This window comes from Cheilinus undulatus, linkage group 8, assembly GCF_018320785.1.
Source record: "Cheilinus undulatus linkage group 8, ASM1832078v1, whole genome shotgun sequence".
Classification (NCBI taxonomy): Eukaryota; Metazoa; Chordata; class Actinopteri; order Labriformes; family Labridae; genus Cheilinus; species Cheilinus undulatus.
In genome coordinates, this window is record NC_054872.1 from 14,139,592 (window position 1) to 14,158,608 (window position 19,017).

The 19,017-nt window shown below is 38.8% G+C and overlaps 1 protein-coding gene across 3 annotated transcripts in view; it reads right to left on the reverse strand.

Moving 5' to 3' along the window:
• Positions 1–19,017, reverse strand: part of LOC121512974 (zinc finger protein 236-like) — a 99,179-nt gene that overhangs the window by 41,932 nt on the left and 38,230 nt on the right. For all 3 annotated transcript variants that reach the window (XM_041792414.1, XM_041792417.1, XM_041792416.1), the window contains 11 exons: positions 18,688–18,811; positions 16,031–16,291; positions 15,693–15,925; positions 14,590–14,697; positions 12,627–12,769; positions 11,939–12,042; positions 7,177–7,328; positions 5,109–5,285; positions 4,478–4,784; positions 1,558–1,661; positions 188–631 (listed from right to left, as the gene is read on the reverse strand). In XM_041792414.1, the coding sequence (XP_041648348.1) occupies positions 188–631; positions 1,558–1,661; positions 4,478–4,784; positions 5,109–5,285; positions 7,177–7,328; positions 11,939–12,042; positions 12,627–12,769; positions 14,590–14,697; positions 15,693–15,925; positions 16,031–16,291; positions 18,688–18,811 (2,157 nt within the window). The remainder of the gene's footprint in view (positions 1–187; positions 632–1,557; positions 1,662–4,477; positions 4,785–5,108; positions 5,286–7,176; positions 7,329–11,938; positions 12,043–12,626; positions 12,770–14,589; positions 14,698–15,692; positions 15,926–16,030; positions 16,292–18,687; positions 18,812–19,017) is intronic.

Consider the following 19,017-nt stretch of genomic DNA (forward strand, 5'->3'; position numbering starts at 1 on the left):
ACTAGTATACCTTAATTTCTCTTCAGGGATTAATGAGTTACAATATATTAGGATTGTTAAGTAACAAAGGTACTGTTGTGTCAGAGTGAAATTTTGAGTATTCCAGTTAGTATTCTGGTGGTGCCAGTTAAAGTAAATATGTTGTCGTGTAAGGAAATATTCTCAGTTGTGTATCTCTCGTCCTTACCTGACATGGAGGCAGGCAGGATGGCCTGTCCCACCAGTCCTGGCTGTAGTAGATTCTGGTCAAACTGCCCTGTCAGGACTTGGCTGGTTGGGAGGTAAATGTTGGGGTCAGGGTTGGAGGTTTGTAACAGCCCCACAGGTTGAAGAGCATCTGAAGCTGCCGGCTGCTGTCCCTGGCCCGCAGTCACACCTTGCCCTGTCGCTGATTCTTGACCCTGACTGGCCTGACCAGCAGACGAGGCAGAGCGCTTGGATTTGTTTCTTTCGTTGTTTGGCCGGAGGTGACACTGGATGTGTGTTTTGCGATGGCCTGAGGTCCTGAAGCGGAGTTCACAGAAGGGACATTTGAAGGGCTTGGAGCCAGTGTGGAGGCGCATGTGCACCTTTAAGCTGCCTTTTGTAGAGAAGGAGGTGGTGCACATGTGACAGCTGAACAGTTTCTGCCCTGCAAGGAGAAGCAAGGATTGTTAGCTACAGTCAGCTAAATGTGAACTTTGGGGCTTTCACCATTTCGCTATCTTTAAAAGGCCCTCAGGCTTTTGCCTTTTTGCTTTAATTGGATTTTTATAGGATATGTGATTAAACAGTCTGGATACCTGCAATTTAGATTACAGGGATAGCCTGAAAGAGTCACTAATATAGCCAGAGAGCTTTAATGTCTTTAATTGCTCTTATTCCTCTTCTGTAGCAGTAAAAACCATTTCTGCACATGTAAATAGCTACAAAAATCTTTAAAATTCCTGTTGAATAGATTGCTAAATTCTTGTGCAATGGTGTTATGAACTTTCTTGCTGAATAAAAATCGAAAGATTATCTTATAATGACATAGAAGATGAAACTTGTGGTAAACACCTTGCTCCAAAGTTAATAAATTCACTTGTCATTCAAAAACATTTGTAACATTTTATTTAATTGGTGCAAAACACTTGGAGTAAAATTGTCAAAGTTAGGTTTTAAGTGGTATTGTGAGCTGGAATATTTCTGTGCCAGGCTCATTAACAGAAATAAACTTAATAAATTCACTGCAAATTCACAAGAGATTTGGTGCCAGGCTAAATGTTTTCCCATTTTAAGTGTTGAATGATGTGCTTAGCTAACTGGCTGCAGGTGTGAAAGAGGGAGCTTTTATTTGCTGCACAAGTTTGAAAGTGCTACAGCTCTTCTTAATTTGCAATTGCCAATAAAACAGTAGAGATATTTCTAAAAATGTCAAACTTTTCTTTAAAGTCTCAACACAACATTTCATCAGTTTGCAGTTCGTTCCATGTTAACGCTGCAATGTTCCTGAAATTTTAAACCAGTAGTAAAAGTTAACACTGCTTCAATCTTAACCTACAAAAAAGAACAAAAATACAGTGAAAGAAGTCTAACCTGTATGTGTCTTTACATGGCAATCCAGGGTGGATTTCACAGTGAAGCTTTTCCCACATTCATCACACTTGTACGGTCTTTCCCCTGTATGGATCCGGATGTGTCTGAAGATTAAAACAGAAAGATTCATGTCACATTTCAAAAAACACAGACTCTGATGATAAAGTGGGAAAGTAGCTGAGAATAATACAGCAAGAACACCAAGTTTAACTCTGTAAATGTGAAATACTGGAAAAAGGGAGCACAGTATAAAGCTTTTTAACATCTATCATTACCCTAGGAGCCCTCTCCTTCCTCTCATGTCTTTAGTCTGAATCTTTTTGTAATACGAGGTTCAAAAAGGTTGCAGACAAAGCTCAATACCAAAAATGAAAACTTGAAGAATTATTGCAGCTCACTGAAAGTCTGAGTTTTGTTGGAGTACAAAAGTGGAGGGTCAACTCATTAAAGGAACAGGAAAAGGTGTTTTAACTTTACAGATGTAATAACAATCTTCCACAGAGGTATACACATCTGAGTGTTCCACTGTTCTGCTGAGACTTGATACCTTCACACCTTTGTAAAGCTGTTTCAATGCAAACAGTTAAAAAAGATTCAGTGATGTGTTATTACATAAATACAAACTGTAGCTATGCTCATTTGAAAAACAGTATGTTATACAGAAAAAATGACTTCAATTCTCAGTTTCTGTGATGTAAATTCAGAAATTTGAATTTTCTTCTACCATGTATAAATGTATTTAACATGCTCTGTACAGTCAATAATTCCTGTTATATTCCACCTCATGCTCTGGAAAGCCATTTCTACGTTACATACAGTCCTTTGTTCAGAAGAAAGTAAATAAAGCGAATCACTGGAAAAGCTAATAAAGGTGACTATTTTAGGATCTACTAAAAACCTTAGGTTGTTTCTGACTATGTCTTAATTTACGTGCAATTTAATTTGAAGGGACTACATGTAAACAAAATGGCCAAGAGCTTAAAAAAGCTTCTTTCATATCACTCTGTCAAGCATTAAAAAAAGAAAGTGATTTCAGAAATTCCCCTTTTATAATGTTATAAATCTTTGTAGCAAGATGAATACCAGACAACAAGATGCATTCAACTTTTACATGAAAGGATAAGAATTTTGATTAAAGGGGCTCTATGTAAGATTTTTGCTTTAAAACTTCCCACTTTTGAGTATATAATGGTGCGCACTTTTTCCCAATGTGAAGAATGAGGCTCTTTATGTGTTCCTTGTTTGCCTGTATAAGCCTGTGGAGTCGTTTCTCTGTGAAGAACTCGGGCCGAATTTTCCGTGAAATCTCAACGGAAATGACGTCAGGTACTACGTAATGCGCGCATCCCATTGCTCTGTTTATACCTGACAACGGCGTGTTGAATGGAGAAGGCTGCTTCCGCGAGTAAACGACCGGCTAGCTCAGCCCAAACACCCACACAAACTCCTCGACAACATAAAAAACTAAGACAGTTTTATCTGCTGAAGCCCGTCAAGCTAAAAGAGAGTGTAACCAACGCAGGGGGAAATGGGGGATAAATATCAATGGATCATTTGAGAAATACAGGGAGCTACGCTAGGCGCTCGGGATAAATACCGATCCAGAGATGGCCGTCTTTCTGTGGAAAGGGGATAGCATCACTCTGGACCATGAAATACAATATAGTGTTTTATGCTGTATAAATCATATGCTACATCACGTTAGCTTGCTTACAAAGATGGTATCCAAACAACGAGAATGTCACGTTACTCATTTAGTGTTTTCCAGATAATATTTCATCTTTTTTTTGCTTCCTGGCACTGGACTCAACTTACTGATTTATGTTTTGATACTTAGTTTGTAAAATATCTTCAACACATAATGTCAGCTATCTGATATCCATGGTCAAGGCACCATTATCAGAGCTTAGCAACATTAGCCCTGTTGCTTCTGCTCTAAAATGCATCCCATTCAATACACATCACACATTACACACGTAAAAAGACAATTAAATTGGTCAGTGCTGTCAGTGCTGCACTAAGTCGCTAAGTTGTTCATTCATAGAAATGGTCGTGAAAATATTATCCTTTCTTAATAGCCTTTGTGCCGTGTCCGCACTAGAGGTTCAAATATGCTTTATTCATTTTCATTTTTAGTTGGTGGAACTTTTAAGTGTTACTTCACTTACCTCCTCTGTAAACACAATGCCGGTAAATCACCTTGGTCTGCGTGTGTATCAACTGATAAACCGGAGGCTCGTTCATGAGCAAGGAGCGTGCCATCGTGGATGAGCAACACAATATTGTTATAGTTCACCTAATGGCCGGCGGTGTCGCTACACTGATATTTTTCTAAATCTTGCATAGAGCCCCTTTAACAATCAAAATATTCCAAGTTATTTAATCAATAAAAATTCATCATGTTACATAAAAGTAATTTCTTTTAAAAATTGGAAAACCAGTTGGGTATTGGATAAAGAATAACATTTACAAAATTATCTTTATTAAAAATACCTAAACCATCTAAACAATAAATTACGGTGTGTTCCTCACAGTGGTACTGTTTGTTTTAGTTAACCCTGAACTTGCTTGTGTTACCACAGCCAACTGTACCCTCCCCTCTTAGGCAGCTGGTGAACCCTGGGAAGCTCTGCACCTCTGAGTTCATCCACAGTGCTGTGCCATGGGCTGACATTGTTTGCAAAATAACTATTCTATACTGCTTACAGGGTCTTCTTTACCCCTTTGTTAAGTTAGTTATAATGTCCAATACAAACAGCAGTCACAATTATGAGAATATTTTAAGAGGTATACACAAATTTTCTTTTGAGGGACAATGTAAAAAAAAGGGGACATACAAAATGTAGCCACTGTGTACTTTGGCTCATCCGGGCCATGGTGAACTGAAGTTTTCCCTAAAAGACTAAAAATAGACATTTACCTGACAAGGTCACTGGGTTTCTTGAAGCTCTTGGGGCAGAAGTTGCAACAGTTGGCGAACTTGGGTTCTGTTTCCAGCTCCACCGCCTTGTCTTTGATCTCACTGATACGATCCCTCTCGGCCGCTGACTGAGCGAGGATCCGCTCCGACACTGAGGCCTCCTCCCCGGGATCCTTTGCCAGTTCAGCCGCCTGCTCCTCGGTGAAAGTAATTATTTCCAAACCCCTCCTCTTTGATGCCTTTTGCTCCTCTTCCTCATCCTCTTCATCATTGTCATCATCAATGCCTTGATTCTCCAGACCTACAACTGAGGGAAATGTTTTCAGTTTTAAATTTACTGGTTTCTTTTGGCTACAGTTCATGCCAGGCAGCTCAAACTGTGAGGAAGATGATGATGCATGGAAACATTTTCAACTTGAGTAAAAAAATACACTTATCCAGACAGCAGGACATCTTTTAGCACAATCAAAGTTACCTCTTCTCTTCCTTTTGATATAAGTTTCATAACTAAGTCAAGGACAAAACTCTCAAACTTCTCTCCAGACTATGGAGATGAAATGGAGGTGAAATGACCTGTGTATAAAAAGTTAAATATAATGGATTATCTGAGCAGCGATGTAGGCGTTCTTACTCTGTTCCTCCACAGCGTGCACCTTTTTCATATGCTTTTTACACAGCAGGCTGGTCCTGAAGCTTTCGTCGCACATCGAGCATTTGTAAGACTTGATGTGGATGATCATGTGGCGGTTCAGGCTGCCGTTGGTGGTGAATGAAGCACCACACACACTACATTTATAGGGTTTCACTCCTGTTAGAGAGATAAGAGAGGCAGATTTTCAGCTGGTGGCTGCAAAAATCTTTTTGAAGGTTTTACTCAAGGAAGTCAAATGAGGAAAAGACATTTCCACTGAGTTTTCTCAAGAGCTCAACTACATTATATCTTTTTCAATAGTCATTTAGACAAGGCACCTACAGTGTATTTCAATAAGAAAAGCCTGAATGTACTTTTGTTTAAAGATTAACTAAAACCCAGAGTTTCAGCTGAGGTGTGTCTACCCTGGAAATTCAGTAAATGGCTTTTGAATCTGGAAAGTGCTGTGATGGAGGAGATATCAGACACGCCCACTCCTTTTGTTCTGATGTCCCTTATTAGCATCAACATCACTCAGTCCATGCTGCTTTTTCAGATTTGAGTATTAGCCATAATGTCATAAACATTCAAGGTACACTGCCAAACGATATAATGTCACGTAAAGTGTGTAACAGACATGGTTTAGTCATGATCCTGTTCAACAGCGTTACACTACCCAAAATCCTCACGTGTCACAGTGACATCATTGAGCCCGATGTTAGCAGTGAAACTCCCGCGGTGTGCTGCTACCATTAATTTAAAAAAAAATAAAAAAGACAGGGAAACAGTGATATTCAGTACTGTGCAGAGCTTTTAGGCATGTTTAGGCAAAAAAATTGAGGCATGTAATGGCAAGTAAGCCTGCCTGAGGGCCCCATCGGGTGCGAAGGAGGACTGACACAACCCTGGATGTTGTTGCATGGACACAGGATAAAAACATCAGCTCAAAATATAAAGTCTACATCTTAAGGGTGGAGTAAGGGGTGGATGTGGCAAGTCAGCACGGCCTAGAGTCGCGTTGTTGCTGGGACTAGGGCTGTCACAAGCTCCTGGTCTTGCTGTGGATGCTCCACATGCCTAGAAACTGCAGGCAGTCTCCAGACGTATTAACAGGGGTGAAGAGGCCCAGAGAGAGCTTGAGCTTGGCGACTGAGTGACGCACTCTGGCTGCCCCTTCCAGCTTTGGGTTGTAGTACATCATGCCCCATGCTAAATCCTTTGCAACTCTGGAGGCTTAAAACTTGTGCACATTACTGTATAGCATGACATGTCAGAATGACTGTTTCATATATCAATTGTATGGGATATATTTCACCTTGATTTGAGCAACCCCCCCCCCCCCCCCCCCCCAAACCCCCACAGTCTGTGTTTGGAAAAAGTTGGAGGGTCGAAGGGGATCAGGTGAATTGTTTGTTTGTCACATTCATTACAGAGGCAGTCAGTGTGACAAAACATATGATGCATTGACTCCAGTGAGTACACTACCCAGCGTGAGCACAACAAGCAGCTGCTATTGTTGTTAACCATTAGGGGAGCCAGTTATGTTTCATCTGAATAAGAGGTCAATGGTTCAGTTACTCTAAGTATTTAAAAAAAATCTCATTCAATTTTAATCCCGTTCTTATTCAAGCTAAGAATATATCAAATACATGTATGATGACTAACTCTTTTAGGGCTACTGCGCGACAAGATTACATGTACAACTAGAGAAGCACTCGGAGAGCACAGACCTCCGCCATTAGCCCTATCTCCCAATAGTGAAGAATCCTTTGAAAAATTCCTGGATCCAGATGGTGATCCGGATCACTCCTAAAATCAAATCTAACCAGTTCTTCCTTATACCATTTCTGACATTTCCTGAAAATTTCATCAAAATTCTTCCATAAATTTTTGAGTTATGTTGCTAACAAACTAACAAACAAACCCTGCCGATCACATGACCTCCTTGGCGGAGGTAATAAAATACAGTTCAATAGGATATATTTAATAGACTATTAGGCCTTCAATGCTTGAAACCCCTAATAAGACATTCAGAGCTTTCTAAGCTCCTGGTATAAAGTGAGCTCACCTGTGTGTGTATTGAGGTGAGACTTGAGCACTCCAGCTGATACAAAAGCTCGCCCACAGAGATGACATCTGAAAGGTTTCTCTCCGGTGTGTGAGCGCACGTGCTGCTTCAGATGACTCGACTTTTTAAATCCTTTATTACACCAACTACACCTGAAAAAGAGGAAAGAATATCTTATCGTTAGTGTTTTTTACAGTAGGACCAATGGTGGGCATGGATCATTTCTTGTTATATAAGATAGGTTTTCAGCTATGAATAGTAAAAGGTTCAAAAATTTAAAAATTAACTCAAGTGCAGACTGTAGAGAATCAGGGTTTGTCATCTGTCTTGCAGATTAACCTTTCATTGGATGGACAGTAACAAAGCACCAATGTATCTCTGTGTTTATCAAATATCAGAATCTGCAGGATAAAATATAATCCAGATATAAACTATGCAACATTGTTATGATTTCTCAATCATCATGCAGAGCTCACAAACCATGGCCAAAACTCTATTCAACCTAAGATTAAAAACAACACAAACCTACGTCTGCCTTTTTTCTTCATTTCACAGTAAAATCTAAACAACTCTGCCACGGATTCACCAAAAATTCCTCCAAAACCCATAGGGTGTGACAAAGAGCCACACTGTTGGCACCATTTAACAAAAATAAAGAGTCTTTTGCTGACAGCCAAGTGTCCACAATCCCTGCAGCAGCTGGCAGGTGAGCTAAAAGGTTTTGCATCTTGTCATTGTTGTCACATGGGAGGGTATAAGCACGACTTAATTATGTGTGCGATGTTCTGAAACATCTCAAACACATCAAAGGATCCTTTTCCAAGAAAGAGAGAGGAAACTACAACTTTGAAATTAGTAAGAAATTAAATGGCATACATTGTAGAAGGTGAGTTGATTTTATCTTAGATTTTGTCTGTTTTTCTGCCTAACAGGACAGGCTGAATTCACCTTGTTGCTTCCAAATCAAAATAAAGAGACTTTTAAATGTCTTGATTAACTCCGAATCTACAATAAGTTTTACTCTGTTTTATGGACTTTATTTTGTTCATATATTTTCTTTAAGTTTCCAGAAAACTCTCATGAAAAAGTGTCTGCAGGGCAACCACTTAACCCATGTGTACCATCATCTCTCTCTGAACCTGTGTACATTACAAAGGTTAGGTCTGGATAGGCGGTTACACCCTAGCAAGTGGTGAAGGTAAATTTATGTTTGCACAGGGGTGATATACAGAGCATGTAACCCTCTTGATGAATGACTTAGGATAAATGTGAAATAAACATGAATTTGGCAAAATTCTACCTTTCACTGTGTTTTTTGCAATATATATTTTTTGGCATATCTGGACTGCAGATGGAAATGAGATTACGACACAAGGAGGGGGTGTCTGAGAAAACATGAACATATCTCTAGGGAATGTCTCTTACTTCAGCTAGTGGAGAGTTTAAATGAAATATGCTGATAGCATGAATAAAAGATATCAGCAGCAGACATGAAGAATACTGTAAGCATTGCCTTTTATTTCCCTTGGCCCTTTGTTTGTGATTACGCCTTCATTCAATAATCTGCTTTAAGCCTGGACAAAGGTTTGTTTTGGTATTATAGAGCCCATAAACACAATGTCAGCACTGCAATGTGTCATGATCCATGTTCTGATTTGTTGTGTTTGAGTTTCTCTTGTGTTTTTCCTGTGTTTAATTTGTGTATTTCATGTTTCTAGTGTTTAGTTTTACTCCCTGTTTCATGTTTAGTTAATTCCCTGTGCTTCATTTTTAGTTAACTCCCTGTTTTTCATGTTCAGTTTAACTCCCCGTGTTTGTATTTGTTTCCATACTCCCCTCCTTGTGTTTCTTATGGATTTCTTCCCCTTGTCCAGTGTTCTTGTGCTTTGTGAAGTTTCCTGTTTTGTATTGTAGCTGCTTCCCTTGTGTGGTATTCCAGTTTACTTTCTGCTTCAGTTTCCCTCCTCTGTGATTACCCTCACTAGTTTCACCTGAGTCTCGTTACCCACACCTGTCTCTCCTTGTGTAATCACTCCCTGTGTATTTAAGTTCTGTGTTTCTCCCTGTCCTTTGCCAGTTCGTTAGATGTCATCCCAGTCTGCTCCTCATGTTTTTCTCCTGTGCATTTTATCTTTATCTTTATCAAGCTGAGAAGATCAGGAGAGGAGGGCGGAACTTTTTCCAAGCGGGGAGGGCTAACCTAAACTGTGCAAACTCCCCACATGACATCAGCGGGGGGGGAAATCTGAGAGCAACTTGTCTTTGTACACATTTTCTGAAAGGTGGAGAAAGGGGGGGGTGGGGGTGGATTTATCTGATTCTTGGGGGGATTGTGGACAGGCCAGGGGCAAATATTTTTTGTTAGAAAAGCCTGAAAAAGTGTATTTTGCACAATATGTGATCTTTAATATAATCAAGTGTTTTGGCTGCAGGCTTATCACACCGGATATTCAGACTCCACTTTATGACCAAATAAAAATTTAGACAGCTTGATTCCTCCTTTACAGCTCTGAATCTGGGTTGTATTCACGTCTCGGAACTGTTTGTTGTGATTTTGCTTTTTCAATTTTCCAACAGTAACATGCCTAGCACCCTTCACATAATTTTTCTTTATGCGTTTGAGTATTACTCTAATTTTGAGGGTTGTAAGTGCTTATTTAAGCGCTGCTGCTTCAGCCACCTAATAAAACAAGGGAAGCCAAAAGCATACTGTTCCTTGCTAGTTCATAAGGATGACAGCATAAAGATTTTTCTCAACTTCATTTGAAATTCTCTTCACATCCATTGACTTTTGATAGTATTTGGAAGTACTGTTACATTCTTTGCTCAGTCAAGTCAAAAAGTAGCATCCAGGCACATGGTAGTAGTGGAAGGGTTAATATAGATTATCTTAACTTTTGAATGAGTGCCTAAAACAAAAGCCATAAAACATGGATTTGACAAAGTGTGTCCTTGTGTTTACTCTGTTTCTACCTTTCACAGTATTTTGCAATGTATTTTAGGTACGTCTGAACTACTATGGAGCACATAAACACTATTCAAATACTGCAATGAAAACAAACAGGAACACAAGTACTCTATCCTAGTCACACACTGTGGGTCTAAATACAAGTTTTAAAGACTAAAACAATATGATCAGGATTGGAAAGCATTAATTATATTTACTCAAACTATTGTAATCGCGTAGTGTTCTGTGTAGTTGCACATCTTGAAATCAGTACGTTCATCACTACTTAAGAAGTTTTTAACCAGAGTGACTGTACTTTTACTTGAGTACTGACTAACAGTAGCACATAACAAGAGAATGATTCCATATCACATCCTAAGCAGTTGATTTTAACTCCTAAAGTTTGATTTAACGCCATTCCGATTGAAATAGTCTTCAGTGTTGGAGGTATTTGACAGTGTTGATCCACTAACGTCAATTGATCTAAGCTCCGCCCACTTCTATTTCAAATCAGGGGATGTGCGTGGGAAGGTTCCCATCATGCCCTTAGGCAGAGTGTTTAGCTGTGTTTGCATGTTGCGTGTTGTACTGTGATCTGCTGGGGTTATTTTACTTATGTTTCTGGAGGGTTGTTTTTAATGTGAGACACATTTGCACTATGGGTGAAGTTTTCTGCCAAGTTAGAGTTGCCACCTGTGACATTAGATGTTACTTAAGGATGCATAGTGCATATTCTTCATCAGTATGCATTGCCTTGCTATGAGGTTGACTGTTTTGTTCTTTCCAGAGGAGATCCACCTTGGCACAGATTTTAAAGAGTTACTGACTAACTAAAACTAACTAAAATAATTTTAATACTTTCAGAAGTGTAGTTTAACTATATGCAGTGTGGACAAGACACTTGGCTAATGTTAGATTTAACTCTATATGATTTTAATTACCACTGTCAGTTTTGCTGTGTATTTCAGTTTTATTATAGAGGCATGACTTTACCTGTTACGCTGTTCTTGCCAATAAGGAAAGATCACATTTTACTCTCCCACTCATCTGTAGCTACTTAGTACTTAAAGTTAACTTTAGATTAAATACTTTTCATTTTTACTTGAGTAGATTTATAAACCAGTACTTTTACTTTTATGTTAGTACATTTAACCAGAGTAAGTGTACTTTTTCTTTAGTACAATCGTTATGTACTTTTTCCACCTCTGTTGATCATGCAAGTCAGTACTTCTACAAGAACTAGTTCGTTTGCTAAATCTCTCTTTTATATGTTGTCAAAATAGACAAATAAAATAAAGCAAACAAATAAACCTTCATTTCCAGAACATAAAGAATCTGTCACATTTAACATGCCTGCTGCAGCTTCATGCTCTTAAATAACATTTAGAGATTAGTTTCTGGTCTAACCTTGCAGTAGGCTGGAAATAGCTCTTTGGTGACTTTTCATCACTACCATATTCAAGCCAAGACAAGGCCTAGTGATTGGTGAATGTTAAGGGGCCATTTAACAGAATCTGATCACTACTGGAGCTCTGTAAAATTCATGTTTCAGGACAACTTGAATCACTTAGCTACAACAAAAGAGGGAAAAGAGTCACACTTTGCAAACATCCATCTGTTCTGCCAGTTTGAAAAACAGTGTCAGATTAGATGCCGGGAGTCTCCCTAAAGATACCCCGGTGTTCAAAGAGAACTGTGATTACTACTGTGGGTGCTTTTACAACAGACTGGAAGACAAAAGTTTAAGATGTGGAAGCGCTTTCCCATACCAAACATCATGCGCGTCTCAGAAAAGGAAATAAGTGTGAAGGAAACCTGTAGGCTCTCTTGCTGTTGTCCTCACTGTCGTCCTGGTAGTCCTGTGTTTCAGTGGTCAGCTGAAGCTCACCCTGACCGCTCTGCTGAAGGAGCCCATTCGTCTACATAGGAAAACACAAAACAACCTCACATTAACACTGTCAGAAGAACAATTACAAGTATTTTAATTCTTCATAATGTCTTAAGATCGCATCTATCCAGCACTTCCTCTAAAGGAGTATTTTTCATCTTGAATATACAGACACTTTCAGCCTTTTTTGAATGTTAACAATAGACTTGGGCTCATCAAACTCAGCTTAGCCTACAATTAAGCCTGAAAGGAAACCTTCCCCCATGTCATGCATTAAATGATTAAGACGTGCAAATAATAAAGGTAATCTTAGCATCAATTAACATATTAAGTGTATTTTCTACTTCACGTTGATTTTCTTTCATTAGAATTTTAGCAATCTCGTACAATCAATGTGCAAATGTATGCACCTACTTGCTAAAAACACTCATCCTAATCTAATAACCTTCTCTATTAGAAAAGCCTGAGGTACAAAAGACTAATCAGCTTGACTATAATCACTATGAAATTACTGGAGATCTCTTCACATTGTGAATGAGTTCTTTACAAATCTTCCAAGACTGAGAAGAGAGGCATGTGAAGGGTAAGATCTAGGTCTAGAGGACGAGTACTCACCACCTCTGCAGTGGGAACATGGAGCAGGTTTGGGGGATGGTAGCTGGACGACAAAGCCTGAGACTCCAGAGTGCTTGAGTCCTGCAGCTGCTGGACTGCGGAGAACTGAGACTGGTTGTAGCTTGGTTCAGTGATGGTGAAACCTGAAAGGAACGCCAACATACAGAAATTCAGACTGAAAAAGCTATAGCTGGATGTATTACAGGCTGTAAAACTTAAAAAAACAGATGTTTAGTTTTCAGCTGAATCATTATTCAACAATTCTGTGGATATGCAAGTTTATAAGTAAAAACTAAAATGCTTATTAATGGTAAAAAAAATTAAAGTTTACTTTATCATACAGCAAAATCCAATCGATAACTGAATGAAGCATTTCTCTCAGCAACATAAAAATCTAAAAACATTAACAAACTGTTAAAAAGTTGCATATGTCCATCTTCTGAGCCATACTGCTCAGATTTAGTAAAATGAGTTTTAGATCTAATCAGTTTAACCTGAAACATAGACAGGAGAAATGCATAATCAGAGGCATGTGGATGCTAACCTGCAGAAGGCTGGCTTTTGGCTGTCTCTTTAACTTAATCGTCTCTGAAATGACTTACCCAGGAAGTAAATAGGAAGTCCATACAAGTACTATAAGTAGCATTGAACTGAATTATATTAAAAGATATACTTGTGTTTAGTTTGTTGTGCATTTTCGCAAAAATGTCAAATACACAGAATTAACTGCCTTCAACTAATAACATGGCTTGGTGAAGAGAACATTTTGGTATGTGCCAGAACATCTTAATGCTGTGTTTACTGAGGCAGAGGTTGTTGAGAAAATTAAAGTAAATTAACTCCATAAATAGTTTAAAAACCAGAATGAGGGGGCCAATAGTGGATTTGGCTAGTTGGATTAGAACGTTCAGATCAGGACAAGTCTTGAAATGTGGCTATAAGAAGAGATCATTTAATCCTGGATGAATATTTTATGTCATTCAAAACTTTTGATTACGCTCTTGTATGTTGAAGTAAGAGCATAACCCCAATAAGAGGGAAGATGATTTACGACTTCCTCTTTTACTACTGGGTTAATTTCTGATTTATTAGATCAAAGTGCTCGGATCACCCTTCAGTTGAAAGATTATCCCTGTTTGTTTCCTTCAGCCGCCTGAAGGGTTGCACTGAAGGAGTGTGAAAGGATTCCAAGCTGCCCCACAGAGCACTTGAGAGGGTCTTTGGTGTAATTTTTGAATGACTTAACGTCAAGTCTTCCTTGCCTTGAACGCCTGATAACACTGAAGGTCCCTTGGAAAAAACAAAAAACAAATTTCTAGTTTGTTTGGAACAGATTTGAGGATATAGCGAGAATGCAAATAGATCTGCCTGGAAAGTGTTTGCTTTGTTTTTGGAAGCTGTCTGAAGCTGCTGCCAGTACTCAGAGTCCACAGTCTACAGTGAGTGGGCATGGTAGCAACCTGATACAGATGCTGTTTGGGCTTCAGAAGCAACCATATGTTTGACAATACTAAACTGCATTAACAGTTTCACAATGAAGTGGGGAAAAGAGACAAGTTTGAGGGAGGGAATTATGGTGAGGCTGGCCTTTCCAGAGAACAAACGACTAAGAAGTGAAACGGCATGAGATTTCAGTTTCAGTTAGACTTTTCTGATGACAATCTAAAATCAAAGGTTTGCTAATAAATATGTATTTCTGATGCATCATTTGCAGACCAGCACAAAGCCATCTCTTAAAGCAAAAAATGCTGCTGGGTAGTTAATTACTGGTACATTTCTTCCCCAACCTCATTGTCCACTATATCATACTCTACTGCCAGATTTTCTGTCTCTTCTCAAAAATCAAAATAAAAGTACAAGTGTTATTTTTGATGTACAGTGGACACATTATTTTGAAAAAAATTGTTGGAAAAAACCTAAACAAGTGAAAAAATGCAACAGAAGTCTGTCTTCATATTTTTACCTTGCGTTAGAGCTTGCTGGTCGAAGGTGGACTGTGGAAGTGCAGGCGTCTCAAACTGGCTGATGTTCTGAGGCATTGCATGCTGGGTAGTCACATATGTGTCTGTCACTGTGGAGACAGAGATGCAGGACAACAAAACAGCTTAGTCTAGTACTCACATGGACAAAGATTGAAGGAAAGGACATTTAATAATTCTCTAGAGTTTACAATAAGACAGCTGGTTATCTTAAGTATGATTTGGTGTCTTTGGTGTAATTTCAACAGTTCAAAAGGTACGAATTAGCAACTATTCAAAGCAAGCCAAAGTTAAACAAGCTCCAAAGTTAAACAACTGGTTGCTCATATGAGCAATGTCATTTAAAAAAACAGAAGTAAAGTAAAATTTTCAAATTTGCATCTATGGATTTGTGTGCCACATTAGATTTCAACACATTCATTTCAAACATCCTATAAATGCAGGGCAAATTCCAGTCCATAAACCATTGAAATGTCATAGAATAATAATGAGGTTGAGAGCACTAACCTTGAGCACAAGACATGCATTTTAAAACTGATACTGTAGTTTGGTGTTTTAGAACAGTCTACTAAAACTAACTTCCTAAAGTTCATTATGAAAACCCATAAGACCCCGGAATGATCGATTAGATTAGTCTGCTTCCTGCAGGGCAGAGATTATTACACACTTATCATGCCTTTTCTCTTTTTGAAGTGTCACTGTAGCAGGGCCAGGGCCTCTGGCCAAAGTAAGGCATACTCTTTTATGAGGCTTCTCTACACTGACTAAGATCTAGTTTTAAAACAGGTGATCCAAGCGTGGGAGTTTGACATGTTTTATCATGATCAGAGCCAGCGTGGCAACTTTATAGTTTTATCATAAATTTGTAAACTAAACATCGGCAGAAGTTGACATTTAACAGGAGAGGTTACACAGCAATGAGTGGATTTACAGGAGATATATGAAGAGAGATTTTCTGTGTAGAGAGGGAGAGTATGTGTGTCACCCCCCACAGAGAGAGAGGAAAGGGACCCTAAGATGCTACCCTGTGATTGTGTCCAGAAATTCAACTATGATGAGTCTCACCACTTGCCCTGCCCCTGCTTACCTTCTCCTTGTACAAGGTTTTGGTCAGTCAGTGGCGCCTCCAATGTTACTTGTTGACTCCCGTTAACAACCTCTGTCTGGCCCAGACCCAGCATGCTTTGCTGCTCTGTGGTGGAAGCTGGTGGTTGCTGTAGTGCGTCTCCTTCAATTTCCACCTGCATATCGTGGGCCACGGTGCTGTTTCCTAAGGGGTCCTCTGTCGACTGTGGCTGTAGCTGCTGAGCCAGTTCATACCTGGTAGCAGGACAAGAAAGACAAAGCCTTAGGTATTTTAGAGGGACCGTGTTCATTATACAATGAAGAAGAACAAATCTCTGAACAAACACTGAATGTACAGACCTGTGTGTCTTCATGTGCTTCCTGCAGTTTGGTGATGACTTGAAGGTCTTTTGGCAATAGGGGCACATGTAAGGTCGCAAGTCACTGTGGGTGGTCATGTGGCGTCGCAGGCTGCCGCTGGTGGTGAACGTGGTGTCACAGTTCAAGCACTTGTACGCCTTTAGACCAGAGTGAGTCCTGATGTGAGCCTTGAGGACTCCAGAGGAGGCAAAACCCCGACTGCACTGCACACACTTGTAGGGCCTTTCTCCTGTATGAGACCTGATGAGATACAACTAAGTCAGGCTTAAAACTGCAGCTATAGTATTTTGGGTTTTGTGATGCTAAGTACACAGTGGCATTATGTTAAGAAGGGATTTACTGTGATTTAAAAGTATATGCTGATATTTTAAACAATTTTGAATAATATTAAGTGATTTTTCCCTCTTCTTTGTCATATATCTTCATGCATCTTCAAGGAACATTTTTCTAAAATTCAGTGAAACCTTGCCAGCTTTTACCACTCTGGTTTAATAAGTCAATCAAGAGAACCCAAAGGGACACTATGATGGTTCTGACTTTAGAGGCTGTAAACATTTCAGCTCTGTTTTTGGGGTTAGAGATTTAGATAAACTGTGAAACTGCATAAGAAATTATAACACTGTAGGACCATAATTGAGACTGATGCTTGAGTTTGGCAATGATGCCAAGTTTTATTTGTTAGAGATAAATCAGAGCAAAAGTGATTATAGCTCTTAAAATTCTTATTGCTGTGTCATTTTTACCTCTAATTTTCTGTGTAATTGAAAGAAGCTGTTAAGAGTTAAATTTAGCACTACATGGGCTTTGAACAAAATCTAAATGCAGAAATCTATTTGTAATAATTAGAAAAGAGCTTAGTAATAACTTGATTTTGTCCTTTATGTTGTACAGAAAATTGGCATGTTTTTTTGACTAACAAACACTAAAAAACCTTCAGCTAGTTCCCCTTGATACTCTCTTAACACATCAAATCCATCCACTTGTCGAAATGTCTCAATTTACTCTTGTTTTGCTCTCACCGGCAATCAAGCAGCTGTCATTCATCTTAAGTGTTAAAGTAATCCTACCAAGCTGAACGATTTTCTCCATCATCTCTTATCAAAGTTGAATTGATATTGAAAAAAAAAAATATTTAGAAGAGATTTAGACTGAAATTATATGCACTCCCTAGAAGTCCCCTGCAGTGACCCTGTTGTTCCATAAGTCTCCATCCTTGACCCCCTCTTGTTTTCACTGCCACATTATCATCAGTGAGAACATTTGACAAGAAAAGAAGCATGTTTCACTTCAGATTATAATTCTTTGTATTCACAAGTTGGCTTTTAATGAAAATTTCTACCAGCTGAGAGCAAATTAAGGACCTTAGCATAAGTTCCTTTATTTTCATTGGTCTTAAAAAGAACCTAATAATGAACCTCCAACCTAATATTGAAACTACTTACTTGTTTCTCCAAAGTCCCTCCTCACTCTTGATAACAATGCTGGTTTTCTGTCTTTAAATGTCATATCTGTTCCAAGAAAATTGTGATTTTTTTGACAACTCCATCAACAGTTTTTAGTTTCTCGGTTCCTTCAGTACTCATCTTGTAAATGCCATCTATGCCTTTTTTTATCAGTACATACTAATGTCACAATCTCTGTATTTAGGGGAAAATGTTTCTGCCTTTTGAGTTTTCTTCTTCACTTTCTGGTCAGTTTGAGAGCTGATTTCAAAAGGGCACAGATCACTTCTACAGAAAATCACGGAAAGCACCTGGCTTTACTGATCAATTTCTTCTCCTGAAAGGGTCAAGGAAAGGCCTCAAATCTCTGACAAGGTATTTGTAGCTGGTCCTAAGTCCCAGCTCAAGACTTATTGAAGGTGAGCTTTCCTTCACACAAGTCTTATCAGCTCAAAAATACCCTCTCTGAAGAAAAACCTCTGCCTGAAAATGTTCTTTGAAAGTTTGCCTTTAAAGTTTTTTTCATAAATCTTATGCAACTCCACCTGATCTGTATTTTATTAGATTTTACTGTCTGTCCCATGTATGTTTTATATAACTGGAGTGCTTCATTTACGTCTTTAACTCATAATGAACTGTTCTAAAGGACATCGTAAGTTATATTTCATGTCATTATCACTACACTGACATTTATGCTACATCAGGCAAGTGATATCTTGTAGGCAATGCACTGCAAAATCAGGAATATATGCCACCCTGGCATGTAAGCTGCAGTCTTATTTTTTTTTTTTTTTTTTTTGGGGGGGGGGGGGTTGTCCTAGAGAGAAAAACAGTTGAAACCATCCCCCTCCAGGAAAGTTTCCATTTCATCCTGTAAAGTTCATAGTGCAAGAGAAAATCTAAATTTAATTGTGCTTCTCAATTTTATTTCATGTGTATAACAGAAAAACATATGAATACATGAGCCTGATAATGAAGCTTATCTGAAGGGTAGTGTCACAGGCTGTCTGTGATAATTGGAGAACGAAGCATCTAACTTTTCGAATAGTTTGCTGTAATATATTTGCATTCAATTTAATGTATTTAAGACATGTATCAGCTATCATGTGATGAGTCAATAATCAAACTTTCAGGCCCTCAGAAGTTTAACTCTTAAAACCCATCTACTGAACATGTAATGTGAAAAACTTTTACCTGACATGTTGCTTCAGATGGCTTGATTTCTTGTAGGCTTTACTACAGAACTGGCACTTGTATGGCCGGTCGTTGCCCACCACGTCCAGGTACTGTTGTAATGCCAGGCGAGGGTTCTGGAAGCCTGTTGCGCAAAACATGATCAAGACACATGTGGTCTTAAAATGTGAAAAAAATGTTACATTTGCACTGACAGAAAGAACACCTATAGAAAATTTGATAAGAAAGCAACCACACAAGGTATTTCCACTTTGGCACAGGGACAACTGGGGCACAAGGATAACTGAACTACCAACTCAAAGACAGCTTTGAAAGGATGGATATCTTGAC